Raw genomic sequence first — 19667 nt, forward strand, 5'->3', positions numbered from 1 at the left:
GTTCTTCGAGTAGTAGTCTCAAAAAATCTCAATAACAGAGTACACTGTCCTGATGGTACAGTATTTATATCATTGTGCCAAAATGTGTAGGCATTAGATTTAAGAACAAATCCAGACTAGACAGTATCTGATGTTAATCTCCAAAGCTTAGTTTCTCACAGTTCTTATAAAATTATTATCCATGAATGTGTCTAAACTTTCCTTGAGTATATTTAAAAACTACTCATTTTTACAGAATTAAAATAGATCAGAGGCAGTATGGTATACAATGGGGAAAAACCTCCAAAACATTACACCTGTAGTCATCAGACGTGGATATGAATGCTGGTTCCACCGCTTAATAGCTTAACTTGGTGAGAAGCATTATCAAAAGAAAAAAGACTATTTCAGATGAGAATATCAGGAATTAAAGGATTCAAAATAAAGTATAAAAATTAAAACTAAATGTGAGAACCTTATGTAAGCAAACTCCTACCACTGGAAATATTAATGCTTTTCTAGTTATCCATTCTGAGCTATAAAGGCATATCTTTAACGAAGACTTATATTTGTTACCTCTTTAGTTTCTATTTTGGTTTCTTTGTTGGTATCTTGGCTTTTAGAGGCAGCTTTAGAGGTAAACATTCCCATAATTCCTTTAGGCTGCTGGGAAATCTGTTTGGAGTTAGGTGGGCCATGACCATTGGTGGTCAATGCATTACTGGCTTGTGTCTCACTTGGTATCTGAAGATCTGACTGCTCAAACTTTTCAGAAGATGAGGATTCGGCAAGAGCTCTAGGGACTGCAGCTGCACAATGTATGGCACTAAACCTGTGGACAGAAATGTTACATTAATGTCAATATCAAACCTTATTTTCAAACCTTATTGCTTCTTCAACATAATACTTTCTAAGCCTGATAATATGAGAAATTTTTAGGACTAGAACAGATTTTAGAAATTATTTTGTGCAAAACTCATTTAGATAAACAAGTCTTGGAGAGAAGTGAGTAATTTGTTCCAGGTTATGTATCTAGTTAGTAATAGAACTAGGATTGGAACAAAAACTCAGATATGAAATCTATAATACCATATTGAATATTCTTGTTTTTTCAGGAAAAAAAAAAAAAGCATCCTAACTCAAAAAACAGTAAGAATATACCAAATGGCAATAAAAGATTAGTAATTTTATGGGAGACCAAATGGTTATTTAATTTTTAAAGACCTTCCCTTGAAGGGCTAGATATGCAATAAATATTGTGAATCAAAATGAAGAGCTTTAAATATTAAATTTCCTGACAACTCCTCTGGCCAGAGTGGATCATGCTGTAAAACACAGAAGAAGCTGGGAACACTGTCAGTGCACCTATAACCTGTGGTCCTTTATAGTTGTTTGTTAATAGTTTCTAATAATACCAATTAACAGCAGCAGAAAAGTATGCCCAAAGCCAAGTGAAGAAATTTAGAACAGCTTACATGGATAGTATAGAAAACATTCATCTCTTCATCTCTAGTCAGTGTAGATGTGCCTGTTTTACACAAATCCATGATGTAATGCTCCACACTGTGAGTGGATAACTGATCCAGCCTTCCCAAATGGCTGTACTTGAAGCAAAGTTCCCCAACTTTTCCTAACAAAGGACATGCTATTTCCCCCAGTCTTTTGCTTACTTGGGATAAGTGAGAGTTCCCTGAAAGTAGGGAAATGTATTATTCATCATTTGTGTTTCAGGTGCACAACATAAAACCTGGCATAGAAAAGTGTCAGGAAATATATATTGAAAGAATGATTAAGTCACTGAAAATGAGGCGTCTGGGTTCTCTCCTCTCTTCAGTGTATCACCTTAACTTGGGGTGGGAGAAGATGGAGATTAAGAAACTCTGTGGTGAAAGCAATTATCTGAGCAATCAATCAGGGACCGCTTCATAACCAGCTGCTAGAATAACTGGCCTAAGATAAAAATCCCTGACAAAACAGTTAATTTCAAAAGTAACTTTAGACTGAACAGCCTAAAGCTAAAATGTACAGCTTCAAAAATCTTCCATTGATTTATTGTGGTCCACATTAGAAAACCCTACATTAACACAAATATTTTGTACATCAGAATTAAGAACAGAAGGAAATCATTTCCTTTCATCAACCATTCTTCCTCTCGGGCTTTGCAGTGCCTCCACGTACAAGAAAAAGAGCATGTTTTATTTCATTGTCAACATCTAAAGTTGGCCCAAGACAACTCTTTCTCCATTTGGTCTACATTCCACACCTCAGGGTCAGGACCAGGAATTGGCAATGAGGAAGAGACCAAGTTAGGCTGGGAACATGTCCGAAGAGAGAAGAATCTGCTCAGTCCTAAAATTTCAACTTTCTTCCTGTCACAGCATTTCTTAAAACACATGAAACAATGAGTCAGATCTCAGTTGGCCCATAATTCTCAGTACCAAATACAAACTTCTTTATTGGAGATAAATTCTTCACATTTTTAACTTTAAGTATTTAAGTAAAGTTTCATTAAAGTGCTTCCTATTACCACATTTTTGCTTGCCATGTTTATTTTAGAGGTCCCTATGAAAATTTCACTTTGAACTTTTGAGCCACTTTTATACTTGTTTGCTTATGTGCTAGATAAAACAGAGAAACTGATTTTTAGAGCTTGACATATCATGATTAGATTTTAAAAGACATTTTTGAAATCTAATAATTCGGATAAACATATTAGGTATTGTTTCCTGTAATCCTTCCCTAAAACAGACAAGACATAAATTACTACCATTTAGCTGTATAATTATATTTATTTAATAAATATTTGAATGTCTATTATACTCAAGGTTTTGAGCTAAAGATAAAAGAACTAAAGTCTATCAGTTCAGTCAACAATTATTTACTGAATGCTTACCATTTGCCAGACACCATTTTGGGTATGCAGTGGTTAATAAAATAGATAAGATCCCTATTCTCATAGAACTGACAGAAACTACGTTTGGTAATTCTCTATTTCTCCTCAAGGACCTGGTTCTGTCAGTTGTCTCATCTCCCCAAGTACCTTCAAACATTTCCTCTTTTATGGCTCTTTCCTAACAAGTTCAAGGCACTCTCAACTTTAAAAATATATGTGCCATATAGCTACCTCCCTCTTTTTTCTCCATTTTACAGTCATTTCCTGGAAAGAGTTGTCTATATTTACTCAGATGACCAGAATTTGGTCATTCTACTGAAATGCTCTTAGCAAGGCCATCACTATCCAATGGACACTTTTCGGTTACTATTTTACTTAGCTTCTCAGCAAGGTTTGATATTATCAACTAGTCCCTCCTTCTTGAGATCCATTCCTTAGCTTTTAGAACTCCATACACTCTTCTAATTTTCCTCTTATCTCTAGTTGCTCCCTCTCAGGTCCCTCTTTTTCTGCCCATCCTTTAAAAAACGACTACTACTTAAATAGTGCTTACTATGTGCCAAGCACTATTCTAAGCATATTACATACATTAATTCATTTAATGCCCTACAACCCTGTGAGATTGCTACTACTGTTAGCTTCATTTTACTGATGAGGAAACTGAAGCACAGAGGTTATTTTGCCCAAAGTTACACAGGTAATAATTAGTCTAGAGTTTCACTTTCTGCCCTTTCATTCTATACACTCTCTCTACATAACTATATCTACCCAATTAATTATCTATTTCTCTGATTCTGATTTTCTATCTTCGTTCCAGATGATCAGAGTATTAAGCAGGCACTGGGCCATGTTCACTCTGATTTGTCTTCACAGCCAGTCATCTTTCTAAAATGTAATTCTGATCATTTCACACACCTGCTTAAAAATCTTCAGTCTCTAGTGCCTTGGAACAGTTTAAACTCCTATCCTAGCAGTCAATGCACAGAATCTGACTCCTACTTCAGTCTTGTATCTCAGTATTTACCACCTCTTTCCAAATTCCAGCCATATAAAACTACTGTGGTTCCACACAAGAGACATGTTTTCTCTCAGCTCTGTCCTACTCTCCCACTTCTCCTTTGACTGTTTACCTCTACTGGGCCTTTGATCTTAGACATCTTACATGTCGTTTCCATCAGGAATCCTCCTCTGTCTTACCCCCTCACTCTACCCCACCCCAAAATGAGAAATGAGTGCCCCTCCAACATCTTCCCACATTATTACTCCTATTATAACACTATCACACTGTACTGTAATTGCCTCCTACAGGACGTCAGGTCCACAAGCAGGCACTGGGCCATATTCACTGTAGAGTGTGGCATGTCGTAGGTACTCATCAGATCTTTGTTGAATTAATTCAAATTATCTTGCTTAGTACCTGTCAAAGAAGTAGGTACTCGATATATGTCTGGGGAACTGATCTAATTCCACAAAATAGATATTATTATGTCCAATTTAAAGATGAAGAAACCAAATCTCAAAGAGTTTAAGTAGTTTGCCCAAAGCCAGGGGGTATTAAGCAGCAAAGCCATGACTCAAGCCCATGACCATGACATCCCAAAACTCATATGCATGATAGTCTGTCACCTCCCTATGCTGTGAAGGATACAAGAGATGAACAAGATCTGATCCTAGCTATGGAAGATCAACTAACTGCTTTGGGATGGAAGCTAAAGGGATATCAAATTAGGAAGTTTTCTGAAGGACAACATTTGAGCTGGTTCTTAAAGGATGGACAAGATTTAGAGAAGCAGAGACTGGGGTAAGGGAGTAATGAGGGGGCACAACAAACATTTCTGGTGGCAGTGACAGGATAAATACATGAGAAATAGATTTATGGGGAGTCCACTGGGGTTTTCAATATGGGTTGTGGCTGCTATTTTTCACCTTATGATGTACTAATAAAACCAGGCATGTGTCTTACTGCAAGATAAATGGGGTTTTACTAGACTTGGCATTCACTCTTAAGAGGCAGCCACTGTATAAACATCTTACAAAATCAATTCGTAAAGAAGCCCACAAGGAACATTAAGGAGCTCACTTGCTGCAGTTCTGCAAGTTGCTTTTAAGGATGTCATAGTCGGTATTGAACAGAGGCCCACTGTCCTTTAGCATGGCTTTCTGGATGCTGTACACATGGACGCTGGCAGTCACAGCTAGCTTGGACTTCACTGCTACAAGTCAACAGGAAAAGCAGTCTGTTAATACACAAACTTCATAGCATGTAGGGACTTTAATAAGAAACCCTTTTGCATTAAAACCATTTGCAATCTGTGGTGGTCCAAAAAGCTCTAAAAGGCCAAAGAGCCACATATACAATATAATATTAACTCTTCTGTCTCCAATGGGAACATTATGACAAGGTAGGTGGTGGTGAGTCAGTTCTAAGTACAGCACCTATGAGAGTATCACTCATCCAGTGGACACTCAGTAAATAATAATGAATGATTGATGATGACTGATTTTTTTTCAGCCAGGAAAAGAATCTTACACTCTAGCATATAATTGAGGAATAAGTAATTTTTATCTGAGAAGACTCACTTCTATGATTCAACTTTAGAGAAAGTGACTCTATAACAAAATATTATTAATCAGATAAGTCGTAGAGGAAAAACACAAAAGAACATCACAAGAATGAATTTTAGGTTCCATGAAGGAAAAGAACTATGCCTAATTTGTGCAAAGTTTCTAGTGCCTAACACAGAGCTTGACACAGTAAATAATCACTATGTATCACCTGAATGAATGAACCTTGTTTTGTGTATCTATGTGAGAATTCAGAAGGAAAAACAGTGGATATCTTAATTTTTAAGAAAATGACTCCACTGGCAAGAGTCTATATAAAGTACAGCAGTGCAGGTTTTGTCTTGAGACATGGGCTAAGATCATGTGGACTCAAACTGTTACTTAATTCTTTTGAATTGAGATATTTGAAAAATAGAATATAACATTATAAGTCTTGAAACAGGTGGAAAATTTTAGCTTAGACATTACATTGTCTTTCTGACTTTAGAAAAGCATTCTTTAAGTTTCTTCCTAAAAATAAATTATTATGGAACACAACACAATATTTAGAGATTACTGTCTTTTTACAGTTGATGAGGTGCTCCATATGGTATTCACAATAGTTTTTTACATGTCGGTCACAAGTTTTGAAATCCTGTGATAAAAGTACTTTATAAATGGGAAGTTAGGCAGATATAGTATTATATTTTAACATGTTTCAGGAACTACTAATAAAAGGAATATACAGCTCTTCAGTTAAACAGCTAAATATATTGTATGCAGATGTTAGGGGCAGATTTTCTACTATACCTGTACTAATGGCGTAGGAGGAAAACCTTGTTAAACTGCTAAAGCACTTACCTTCTAATTTATCTTCTCTCACTACTGCAACCTTGTGGCACTGTAAGGGAATAACACTTCATTAATGTTTAAAGCAATACAACTTGCGTTTTTCAAAGATTGCTTGCCAATAATTCAGTTGTACTTGGATATGAAGTTAGGAATATTAAGTACCTCTGAAAATATATGTTACAGTTTAATAGTCACACTCATTTTTAATTTGCTTACATTAACACTTCTTAATGAGGTTAAGGAAAGGGATAGAGTATAGATATCAATATAAAAACAAAAAAAGAACACAGCATTTCAAATCAGCGTGAGATCAAATATATAGTAGCTGAAAGAAACTGGACTCCGGGTGGTAATCACACAAGAGAATATATAGATGTCAAATTATAATGTACACCTGAAAATTATGTAATTGTATTAACAAATGTTACCCCAACAAACGTAAAAAATCAGTGTGAAGAAAAAAGGACTTTTTAGTAGGTAATATAATGAGAATTATCATATAATCATATAGAACCAGATAAAATTGGATCTGTCTCTCACATCACCCAAAAGAATAAATTCTAAATGGATCTGAAATCTAAATGTAAAGAAATCATATAAGCACTGGAAGAAATGTGTCAATTCTTTTATAAACTGATACAATCTGAGAATAAGGAAGTTTCCCAATTATAATTCAAGATCCAGAAATAACTTAGATAATCCATAAAAGCTGACAATTAACTTTTGGATGTCAAAAAAATAATAAAATAAAAACTTTAACGAAAGTACAAAGACAAATGATAAAGTGGAAAAAAATATCTGCAAGTTATATTACAAAAGGTTAATATATAGCTTCTAAACTAGAGAAATCAAAGACCAGCAATCCTTTAGAAAAATGAGCAAGAGGTAGGAACAGACAGTTGACAGAAAGAAATGCAAATAACCGTGAAACATATAACATGTGCTGTGTGGAAATGGGCACCCATACACATTGTTGGTGGGGATGATAAATGGAGAGGTATTTGGCAATACTCAACAAAGTACATATACATACAACTTCTAGGACTACAACCTTAAAACACACTGGCAAAAATATACAAAACACATATGCACTGAGCTATTCACTACAGTACAATTTGTAACAGCCAAAGACTGTAAATAACTCAAACAACTATCAATAAGGGACTGCTGAATAAACTAAAGTATAGCCTATTAATGCAGGATCATGTGGCTGTAAAAAGGAATGTGGAATATTTTTACAACTACCATGGAGTGATGCTCAGGTTCTACTTTTAAGTGAAAAAAGCAAAGTGCAAAACAGGGTGTAATGTATAAAAACTTATCTAAGAAAGGAGGTTAATATGAATATATATTTGCTTATATTAAAAATATATATGACAACAAAAACAACGAAAGGAGAACACAAAACCAATAAAAAGAGTTACTTGTAAGGGACGAGAGGGAACCTAAAAATTCAAAGAGGGGAAAAAAATTGAATTTAACTAGATTCTAAATTGGTGGCTTAACCACAGAGAGGAATTATTTTAAGTGATTCTAAAACACAGGCTGACTGTACATCCCTAATAGAATATATCCTACAGACAAAAAGAACTGCAAAGAAATCTTAAACTATTGTCAGTAATCATACTGTTACTAAAAATATTAGTTTTGCTTTTCTAAATCTCATATATTTGACTAAAGCAAATACATATTTATGTTAATGTAGGAACAACCAAAATTTACAACTTCAGAGAAAGGAGCAATATAAATTCACAGAGCTTTTTAAAAAATATAATAGTAAATGTGAATTGGGAATATTAGTATGTTTTCTCTTAAAAAAACAAAACAGGCATTCTTTAAAAAGTCATATTCTGCAAAACTGTACAATACAAATTACAGAGCTTATGAGAAAAAGAGCATTGTGAACTAAATACTCAAACCTATGCAACTCTGTAATAAGAGCCATAAAAATAATTGGTATCCTCAGGAGAAAATCTGAACAGCCTAGACAGTTCAATGTGGCTATATGCAGCCTCAGGGGATACTGAAAATGCATAAAAACTCAGTGGAAATGCCAGCTTGCTGGTGCTAAAATAACACACACCAGAGTACAGCTCCAATTCAGTGGGTTCCTGTTAAAAGGAGGACATAGAAAGGAGTAAGAGGGTAAGCCCCCCTGAGCCTTTATGCAATAAAAGGAAAAATATTGCTGAAAAATATTGATGAAAATTCTTTACAGAAAAATACCAGTCAATACATGCAGAAGAAATGACAGAAGATGAACATTACCATTTTGTAACTCCTTATGAATTAATGATCTAGGCAATAATAAAAATCAATCTCAGCTGAAATCATTAGTTGAAAAGCTAATGAGGAACTTTAAAGGACGGATCAGGCTGACAACCGCTAACAAAAAGAATCAACGAAATGTTCCCTTGAAATTTTCAAATAATTCTTTGGAAGACTCTCTGGGATGAGATTAGGAGGAGGCTTTTACTTTCTACATGTTGTTAAACATTTTTTACAATAATCGTGGTAACTGGAAAAATAAAAAGTATTTATAAATCCATACACAGCCTATAATTTATCTTTTATCTTACTAGAAACACTTAAAACTTAAAGAACAAATTAAAAAGAACAAGAACAAAACCTGAAATTATACTTAATAATCTGCCTTTCATTAGGAGGGCTCTCTTTAAGAAAAAAAGCAGGAGTAAACATCCACATTTGGTTCCACTGAGCTGCCTTGCGAGGCTGTAAGGAGAGTGAGTACAGGGCTCCAAAATCCTCACAACCACTTTGACCATAGCAATCCCACTCTTAATATATTTTTTACGTTAGGATTCTAATTAAGATTTCATTTGAAAGCATTCTGCTGCTTAAAAAAAGATTGGCAGGATTTAAACACCTTCTTAAATTTAAAAATAAAAGGCCTTTACAAGCAAGCCACAATAAGGAAGTTTTTAACTGACATGGGTTACACATCATTTTGAAAAAATGAACACAATCTGAATGTACTTTCAGGGGTTACTCCAGGAATCCCCTGAAACCTGAAAACATCCAAGGATCCCAAATTAGGAGCCTCTGTCATATGGCATAGAACAAAAATCTCCAACTTTATCTTAAAACATAAATTCTTAACCTTGGACCCTGCTCCAGATGACGTGTGAACACTCAAAATTTTATCGACATGTTAACATATGAATTTTTTTTTCAGATTCTCGAAGGAATCAGTGACCAAAAGAAGAATAAAACCTACCGCTTTAAAAGAACACAATGATTCCCAGGTAAAGAATCAACTATAACTAGATTGAAGGTATTGATTATAAAGAGACAAATGGGAGCCAGTTAACCTTGGAAACAAAAGGAAAGAAGACATTCGGCTGCAACCTCTGGCAGTATCCATTCAAGAGCAATACAGAGAGGTGCCAGGTTTATTTCTGTGAGTATATGAATCAGGTGTGCTTAATTATGTGTTTCAGATATATAATGACATCTGATTCTACACCTGCAAATACTTCGATTATTACCTAGTATGCTAAATAGCTTACCAACATGGAAAGAAATTGCTGGTCAGAGAATATAAAGCTCTGATCCGTCTAGCAATTTTATTTCTCCTTGTAAATTACTAAATTGCCATTCTGGTTTTAAATCTCACATGCTTGGGACTCTATTGCTATAAAACAAATCCAATCAGTATTTTAATAAATCAGGCTTCTGAACTTATAAGTCTGAGGGAAAGTCAAAAGGGAAGAGGAACACAGTTATTAGCGGATCTCCGAGGAGCCCTGATCCTTGGGTTAAATTCTGTAGGGCTGCAGGTGGTGGTGGGAGCAAAAGAACCTTCAGATAGGGTTGGGGAGGTGAGAACAGAGGAAGTATGCCTTAGTTTTGAGAGGAAGCCAGAGAGGAGGAATTATCAAAGTTCCCAAGGATCAGTCTGATGCAGAAGAACCGACTATCTTAGCAGAGTTTCTGGTGCCCACCAAGTCATGAGAGTAGCAGAATGATCCCTTTGCCCTAAAAAGGGATATAGAAGTAGCTAAGAGAGTCAGTAGACCTGAGAAAGCTTTGTGGTCAGGATGATGAAAATGTAGTAGTGACCTGAGGTGAGTGGTGACCACATACCAGACTGGACTATAAAAAGATGCACAAGAATGAAGATGTGCCCAACCTATGCTTCCAGATTAGCTCAGGCCCCACCAACAGCCCCATCTTCCAGACGCTTAGACATAAGTCTACTAAAATGAATGCTCAAATTAAAATCAACTTCAAGTTAAAAAAATAAAATTATACTTTCTGAACACCTGTGTGGCTTAACATTTGATCAGGATGGAAACTAACCACCATTGTCCTTAATATACCTTCAAGAGGAAGAGGAATAACATAAGCAGTATCCTAATGTCTTGATGCCTAATAAAATTGCATAATAATGATACAGTCTCTGCATCACAGCCAAGATATTACCAAAACTTCTGAATTTCAAGGTTAGTCTAAAAGTCCAAAATAACCATCATCAGGTAGCTTTTTAAAACTTCCATAATACTAAACTTGTTCCCCCCTACCCCGCCCTATGTTATTTAAGTTATAACTCAAACATATTTGAGATTATAAGATTTCGAAAACTTACCGAATGTCCATTCTGAATGAGACTGCCAGACACTAAATAAGTGACATGCAACTGGGCTCCTGAATTTTCCTTTCGCTTTCTTTCAACATAATCATACAGCATCCTGTTCCAAACAAAGTGAACAAATCATTAGTTACCTCTTCAACTCTCATTTGTGACTTAAAAGTTAGATATATTCAAACTGACAGTCTACGTTTTCTACAGATTTTTTGCTCTGTTTATGGACAGAGACTTAAAAGTTGGGGTCAACTTATTGAACTGGCACAGTGACCCACTAAGCAGCTAAAATAAAGAGATCTAGTAACAGGCCAAGAGAGACTGAACTTGCAACAAAACAGTGACAATGACATATAATGAACAGGACACTCAACCAAGAATAAGTTCCATCACTATCTCATTATGTGATCCTAGATAAGCTAATTAATTTTTCTAGGCTTCTTAATATCCTAAGGTATAAAATGGGAGGGTAGTACTAGCCAGTGATTCTCTTCACTTGGAATTCATGTGGCCATCTATAACCCTCCACATTCAAAATTGTAAGTAAAATGTATGTGCTTTTTAGGGAGAGACAGTTCAGGGTTTTCAACAGTTTTTCAAAAGGGTTCATTACTCCAAAATATTAAAAAACACTAAGTAGATGATCACAAATGTATAGCTTTGAAATTCTAGTTTTATGATCACTCAGATTCAATGCTGTTTCAGAACCGCAAAATGGAACACTTATTCACACTGCCCAGTATTCAGAATATTCATTAACCTGAAATTGCCAACTGCCCATATGCAAATAATGTTGCTTTTAGTAACATCTCTAAATTCAATTATTTTGTTCTTATAAAGTATCAAAAGTTGGCTTTCCTCAATAACACAGATTAACAAAAACAGCAACAAGAGACATGTGTCTTCTATTTCAAGAATATATACTGAGTCTCTATAACATGTCATACTTCTGCCGAGGCCAGGTGGAAACTCAAAAATTCAAAGGGAACAACCTATACAGTTGACCACACTCCTCTTGAAGTATCTGCCCTCTTAGCTTTTATGATCCCATCCCCTAGAGACCCCTGCTACCCCTCTAACTGCCTCTGCTCCATTTCCTGCTAAGACTTGACTACCTCCTCCATTTCTGTAACAGCTGAGGTTCTGTCTTCAGCTTTTCACTCTATACAGGGTGACCAAATATCCAGGTTTGCCTGGATTTGAGGGGAGTTTGCTGAGACATGGACTTTCAGTGCTAAAACTGACGGTCCTGAGCAAACCAGGTTGCTCTATTTCATTCACCCCCATGGCTTCACTTATTCCTGACAACATCATCATCTGCTCAAATCACACAAGCTGGAAATCTAAGAGTCATTCGCTCCTCTCTATCCAGTGAGTTGCCAAATATCTCATCAGTTCTTCCTCCCAAGTAATTCCTGACTCCATGCCGTCCAAACCTCTAGACTGGACTATTCCAATTTCAGTAACAATTTTGTGCCTCAATAATTCAGGCTAGAGATGATGGTGGCTCAAACAAGGAAGGAAGCAATGGTGGTACTAAATTAGTAGATGAATTCTGGGAGAAGTTAAAGGGAGAAATAATAGTATTTGCTGATGGACTGATTGTGGGGTATAAGAAAAAAGGATGATGGGCTAAGCAAGTCAAAGAATAAAGCTGTCATTCACTGAGATGAGGAAAAGCAGAAGTACATGTTAGGGGCAGAAATCAGGAGTTAGCTTTTGCGGCATGTTAAGTCTGAGATACCTATTAGTCATTAAGTGATGTTGAAAATGTAGTTGGATATTCTTGTCTGAAGTATTATTTCTTATTCAAAAATTTTGAGTACCTCTCCATCCCCTAAGGATCAATTCCAACTCTCAAGCAATGACAGGTAAGGCCCTTCTTGTTCTGGCCCCCGTATCTCTCATCATTCTCCCACATTCACATTATTTTCAGCCTTATGAAACATTCTGCAGTTTCCCTTGTATGTCTCTTTTGTATGTCTCGCCTTCTGTTTACAATGTTCTCAGACCTCATCCACCTAAGTCCTCTTCAAGACAGGAGCTCAGTTATCACCTATGTGAAGCCTTCCTAATACCACAGATCTGCAGGACACCCCTGCCTTTCAAGCTCTAACAAGGCCTATCCCATATCTGTTATTATAGCTCTTACCATACCATAACTAGTTTATATATCTGCCATACCTACTAGACTAAACGCTCCTTGAGGACAAACAATGTGCCCTATTTTTAGCATTTTTGTTGATTCTTCTTTCTTGTTCTCTTTAGGGTTTCTTTCCATGCAGTAATTACAGTAGGAAAGAAGAGGTGACAGAAATTCGTAAACATTTTAGTTTATTAATGCTAGTTATGCTAATAGAAGAAATAATAGGCCAAGGATCATGCCCAAGATGCTCTCAAACTTGCTGGCTAAATCTTTTACCTATAACTCATAGTCTTGCCTATATTATCACAGACGTCCTCTTTCTACTTGTCTCCCCAAATCAACCCCAATTCTTTTATATTAACAGGAAGATAAAAAATGCACAAACTCTTTTTGAAAAAAATAATTTCTGCATACCATTAGTGTCTCTAAGACATGGTTATCTAATTTGATTAAACCAAATATTTACCAACAAAATATGCAAAATATTCTTAAATACAAATGACAACATACATGAATTCATAAGATATACTTTCTACAGATATGATTAACTATATCTTCTCATTTTAATTCATTAATTTTCCCTTCTGATAAATTCCACCTATTATTTTCCCAAGGTCGAATACAGTGTTTATTGTATACTGCTTTCCCTAAGCTAGTTTAATTACTTCGCAGTACTTTTACAATCTGAAATTATCTTGTATAAGTCAATGATGGTAAGGACCTTGTTATGTCAAGTTTACTATTTTATGACACAGCCTAAAATGCTAAAAATTAAGAACTGAAAAAAAAAAACAAAACAAAACTAATATATCCAAGCAAAACGGTTAACAATCATGCCCAATCACTGCCCTTAGTGCCCAATGCTTCCACAAAAGGTAAAATAAGGAAAGGTGAGAGGACAATCAAGTTTCAATTTTATCATCTAAGAGGATGATAATACCCATCACACTGGATTGTTATAAAGATTATGTGAGATAAATGTTTGTGAAAATATCTACCATAGTGCTTAGTATTCACTCAACAACTATTTATTGGCACCTATTATGACCCAGGCACTCAAGATACGATTATTGTGTAATATAGTATTTTCTAAAAGTGGCTGCAACAACATCTCCCATCCCAGATACTCTTCTATGTCTACCCTGAGAGAGGTGTACTCCATCCCCTCCCCTTGAATATTGGAGGGCTAGTGATTCATTTTATCCAAAAGAAAAAGCAGGCATGATACCGCTTGATTTTTGAGGCAATCAGTTTCTGCTTTGTGCTGGAGCACTAGCATTCGGAGTCCTGAGCTGTTATGTAAGAAGTCCAACTACCCAGAGACATCATGCTTTGATCAAAGCCCAGGCCATACAGACAGAAATGTCTGGTCAATAGCCTCATCCAAATTCCCAGTCAATGGCCAGTATCAACTGTCAGACGTGTGCACAAAGAAGTTTATTGATGATGTAGGACTCTAGCTGTTGAGGCTTCCTAGCTGAGGCACCAGACATCATGGAACAGAGATAAGTTATTTTCACTGTGCCCTGCCCAAATTCCAGACCAAAACAATCTATGAGTATAATAAAAGTTGTTTGAAGACACTAAATTTTGAAGTAGTTTGTAACATAGCCAATAGTAATTGGAACTTGAAGTGGTGAAAGCAGGGAAAAATATGTTTCCTGACTTCAAGGAGCTTATATTTTTGTGGGGGAGGGGGAATGCTGAGAAGGACACATAAGCTAGGGCATATAATAAGCAAATAGTAATAAGAATTATGAAATGCTAGATCAACTGGATAGCCGCATGCAAAAGAAAGAAGCTGTACTGTTTCCTTACACCATTATACAAAATGATTCCTAGAAGAAATAGTGACTACACGTTAGTGCTCCGTTTAAAATTAGCTCTAACCAACACTTTATTTGAAAACTATATTCTTACTGTTAGAACTGAGACTTTTTAATATTATAACAAGCACTTGATACATAGAAACTTTACAGTAATAATTATTAGTGTAAGAACTAAAACTACAAAACTCTTAGATATAAACACAGAAGTAAATCTTCGTGACCATGGATTAGGCAAAGCCTTCTTAGATATGTAAAAAATGCAAGTAACAAAAGAAAAAAAATAAATTGGACTTTATCAACAATAAAAATTTGTGCTTCAAAGGACATTCAATGAAGTACAAAGCCAACACATAGGAGAAAATTTTAGCAAATCATATATCTGATCAGGGTCTCATATCTAAAATATACATAGAACTCTTACAACTATAGAAAAAAGATAGCCCAGTGAAAAAATGAGCAAAGGATCAGAAAAAACAATTTCTTCAAAGAAGGTATACAAATGGCTAATGAACACATGAAAAGATGATCAACGTCATTAGTCAGTAGTGAAATGCAAATCAAAACCATAATGATACCACTTCACACCCATTAGGATGGCTAAAATAAAAAGATAATCAAGAGTTGAAAAAAATATGGAGAAATTGTAACCCTCATATATTGCTGTTAAGATTATAAAATAGCATGGCCAGTTTGTCAGTTCCTCGGAATGTTAAATATAGATTAATCATATGCTCTAGAAATTCCAATCCTAGGTATATACTCAAGGGAAATAAAAACACATCCTCACAAAAACTTGGACTCAATCGTTCATAGTAGCATTATTCATAACATCCAAATGTAGAAACAACCTAAATGCCCATCAGCTGATGAATGGATAAACAAAATGAGGTATATCCATATGTTATGGGTTGAATTGCAGCCCCCCAAAAAGATATGTTGAAGTCTTAACCACTAGTACCTCGGAATGTGACCTTATTTGGAAATGAAATCATTGCAGATGAGGTCATACTGGAGGAGGGTGGGCTCCTAATCCAGAATGCCTGGTATCCTTATAAAATGGTCACATGAAGATAAAGACACACAAGGAGAATGTAACAACAAAGACAGAGACTGCGATTATGCAGCTACAAGCCAAGGAATGCTAAAGACCGTGGGCAAAAGGTAGAAGCAAGGAAGGCTTCTTCTCTATAGGTTTCAGAGGGAGTATGGCCCTGCTGACACCTTAATTTCAAACTTCTAGCCTCCAGAACTGAGATAATAAATCTCTATGTTTTTAAGCCACCTAGTTTGTAGTACTGTTATGGCAGCCCTAGGAAACTAACACATGTAGTGGAATAATTCAGCTATAAAAAGGAATGAAGTACAGCAGGCCCTCAAATAACACCATTTTATTATAACATTGATGAGATGCCCTAGGAACTTAACTTTGGTTTATATCAAGTAGCCTATGGTAAAACTGGTTTCATTATAAGTTGTTTCCATTAAAGTCACAGAACTTATCTATAATGTTAAGTGAGGACTTACTGTACTGACACATGGTCAAATCTTGAAAACATTATGCTAAGTGAAAGAAACAAGGCACACCAGTTTACATATATGATTCCATTTAAATGAAATGTTCAAAATAAGCAAATCTATAGACAGAGAAAATATTAGTAATTGTCTTGGCCTGGGGGGAAAGGGGCAGGATTACTGGAAAATGGTGAGTGATTGCTAATGGATACTGGGTTCCTTTTTGAAGTGACGAAAATATTCTAAAATTAATTGTAGCAATGGCTGCACAATTCTATGAAGAGACTAAAAACCACTGAACTGTACGTTTTCAATGGGTGAATTTATGGTATGTGAATTATATCTCAATAAAACTGTTAAAAAATGAAAGAAATGCATATGACAGAGATAGGGAGGGGTGAGGATACTTGAAAGAGAGCATTAGGGAAGGACTGTTCCAAGGAGTAAAAGCTAAAACCTGAAGGATAAAGACAGATGGGAGAAGAGCATTCCAGGCAAAGAGAATGGTACAAATGTCCTAGGGTGAGAATGGGCTTGGTATATGTGAGGAACAAAAAGGCAAATATGGCTAGAGTATAAGAGAGGTAGAGTGGTATGGGATGAAGTTGGTAGATAATCAACAGTGGACAGTGTGTTAATCCTATAAAAATTATAGGTCATTAAGGGTAGCTATAATAAAATTGCAGGCAACTTTACTGTATCTCCAATATCACTTTTAAACCCCAACAAGATGATATAGTAATAGTTACCTCATTTCATATTTAAACATCCATAACCACAACAAATAATTACTCTTGTAGGTGTCCATTCCCAAAGTTACCTGAACCTTTGGGTTTGACACAGGACTGGTCTTAGCAACAGCAATCTTAGATAGTCAAAGTCAGTCCAAATCTATCCCTAGGCCAAGAGTTTCAGGTTTCAAAGGCATAAACATCCAGTCAAAACCAGACCCCTAGATCTGTCAAACAGCAACCCAAATAAAGCCAAATCAACCCACTCTAGAGATTAGGGATTTTCTAAGACTATTGTTATGGGAACATTCCCATGACTCAAGGAATAGGGAAATATTTGACTACCTTTAGGAATAAAACAACTAAATAAATATTTAACTCAGTATATGCGTCCTCAGCCTGTTTATGAATTCCTCCCTTTGGGACATAAACAACACCTGCACATTTGCAGGTCGAGAAATTTTGAAATTAATTCAAAAGCTTTCTTTCTTTTGGCCTTAAGTTGGGCTACAAGTTTCAGCAAGGAAAAATGACATGGCAAAATTGAAGGGCAATGCTCTGGACCATCCTAAATACTCCTCTCTTAGTTTCACTTAAATAGTTCTGCCCGTTTTATACTGTTATACAGCTGTGTCAAACACCTGTTGACCTCATTATGGCGGTCACCGAGATGGGCTAAGGAACATTCATGAAATTGTAATGAAGATGTTAGATGTCAGACAATCTGAGATGTAAAAAGCATTGGCTAAATCTGAAAAACAAAATGATGTTAACCAGAGGGCAAGACTACAAATAAATCCAGTAAATGTATTACTACACAAGTCAACCTACCTCCTAAATAATAGACAAAAGTAGTAAAAGGTAGTTAAAATAGTATTCTTTCCCATTTTCTCAGGGGGAAAAAAAAAGTTTTTTTCCTAACCTAGAGGCTATCTATAAAGCTAAAAACAAAGCAAAACAAACAAATAAAAAGCTCCAATGTGATTAAGATTAGTAGTAAATTGGACTTACTGTTTGGCCTGGTTCACATGAACCCCTAGTGTATAGCTCAGCCATTTGTATGTCACCTGCAAAAAGAAAAATATTAAATGTTTTATTAGATGACTCCAGAGCGCTGGTCAGTTCTAAGGGCTCCTAAATATTCCTACTCTTAGATGATTATACCTTATAAATTATAGTCGATGCCATCCTAGTTTTGCCAAAAACCATCAATCTGGGCGGGCAGGACTGAGATATTTATCTTACAAACACTAAGAAGTTTGTTTTACAGACAAATTAATGCAAAGAGTCTAAAAAGGAAGGTTGAATGTATGTCAAAAAAAGGCTCTTATTTTCCCCACACTCCATGTTCTACTAAAGCTTTTTTTTTTTCAACTTGACCTTTTGGGGATCCAAAACAGAAAACTATCCTAAAAGTCAACCAGGACCTAGATTATTTTGAAGTGTGAGACTCAGAAAAACCTCTAAGTAGCAGCCATGCAAACGGTTAAGGGCACAGGTGTGCATAGTTCAAGGACTGAAAGAGGTGGCTGAATACTGTAACAGAGGTTAGATTGGAAACTCCTGGCCTCAAGTCTGTATCCTCCTTCTATCCTTCTTTAATTCTACTGTCACTCTTCTCTCCAAGTCTTCCAAATCTAAACGCTGAGTTTCTAATAACTAGAAGTGTTACATATAGTGGGCAAAGGCAGTATGATGCAAATGAAAGCACTGGCAAAAATAGACTTTAGTTGGTAAATTGCCTATCCCATACTAACCACAAATAAAGAAGTTATTTGGCCCCTCTGCTTCAACTGACGTTTTCTAAGGATACTTCTACCCTCCTCTGAGTGGGTCACTGCAAAGATTAAATACAGTAATGTGTATCCAAAGCTCACAGCAGGCACTCAATCCTCACGGTGTGCAAAGTGCATTCACACCCACTGTCTCATTTTATCTTTACTCCAACTCTGTGAGGCAGGTCAAGCCAGTGTCAATACCAAACTTCCAGTAAGAGGAAACCGACTGACTACAACTTGTCACTTAAACCCGGTTACGATTTCCTCAATGTAAAACTCGGGGCTTTAAAAGCCAACCACCTTATCAGACAGGTGTAGAGACGCCTTAGAAATATCAAACAATGCCGAGCCCTCTGCAGCCCCTAGTCGGTGCGCAGTGCCCAGCACAGACCCCCTAGGGACGAAGACTTATGCGCACGCCAGAGGCTCTCTCTAGCGAGTTCCTCGTTTGCCCTGGGCACGAAGCGTGGGGACCTGTTTCCCTCGGCCAGTACCCACGTGACCACACGCAGAGGGGTCAAGGTCCCCACCGCCCTGGCCGGGCCCAGGACCCCAGTCGCAAACCCGCGTTCCCCAGTCCTAGTTTCTCACGATTTTGTTCTGGTCCGTGACAAATTCATCTATATTTTCCAGATAAAACTGGTCCGCCATGGTGCTGCAACGCTGGGTCCCGCACCGTCTCAGCGTCCCACGCCACCACAACCGCAGCTCCCGCCGGCGGGAAACGTCTTTCCTCCCACCCAGGCCCGGGGTCGTTTCCCACAGCAACGGAGAGACGCTCTACGGCGGCCGTCCGA

General features: G+C 36.6%; 1 protein-coding gene across 3 annotated transcripts in view; it reads right to left on the reverse strand.

The window, feature by feature from the left end:
• The window catches only part of POLD3 (DNA polymerase delta 3, accessory subunit), a 37754-nt gene extending 18087 nt beyond the window's left edge, over window positions 1-19667 (reverse strand). Inside the window, exons 1-7 of one of the 3 annotated variants that reach the window (XM_036221029.1) lie at window positions 19462-19663; window positions 18850-18929; window positions 18104-18159; window positions 10878-10980; window positions 6278-6317; window positions 4953-5085; window positions 556-811 (exon numbers count right to left, since the gene is read on the reverse strand). In XM_036221029.1, coding sequence (XP_036076922.1) covers window positions 556-811; window positions 4953-5085; window positions 6278-6317; window positions 10878-10979 — 531 coding nt within the window. In that variant the 5' untranslated portion in view covers window position 10980; window positions 18104-18159; window positions 18850-18929; window positions 19462-19663. Of the gene's footprint in view, window positions 1-555; window positions 812-4952; window positions 5086-6277; window positions 6318-10877; window positions 10981-18103; window positions 18160-18849; window positions 18930-19461 lie in introns of all 3 variants that reach the window. The other 2 variants (XM_016161594.2, XM_016161596.2) reach the window with 2 other exon arrangements.

This window comes from Rousettus aegyptiacus, unplaced genomic scaffold (genome assembly GCF_014176215.1).
Source record: "Rousettus aegyptiacus isolate mRouAeg1 unplaced genomic scaffold, mRouAeg1.p scaffold_m13_p_5, whole genome shotgun sequence".
In the NCBI taxonomy this organism is placed as follows: Eukaryota; Metazoa; Chordata; class Mammalia; order Chiroptera; family Pteropodidae; genus Rousettus; species Rousettus aegyptiacus.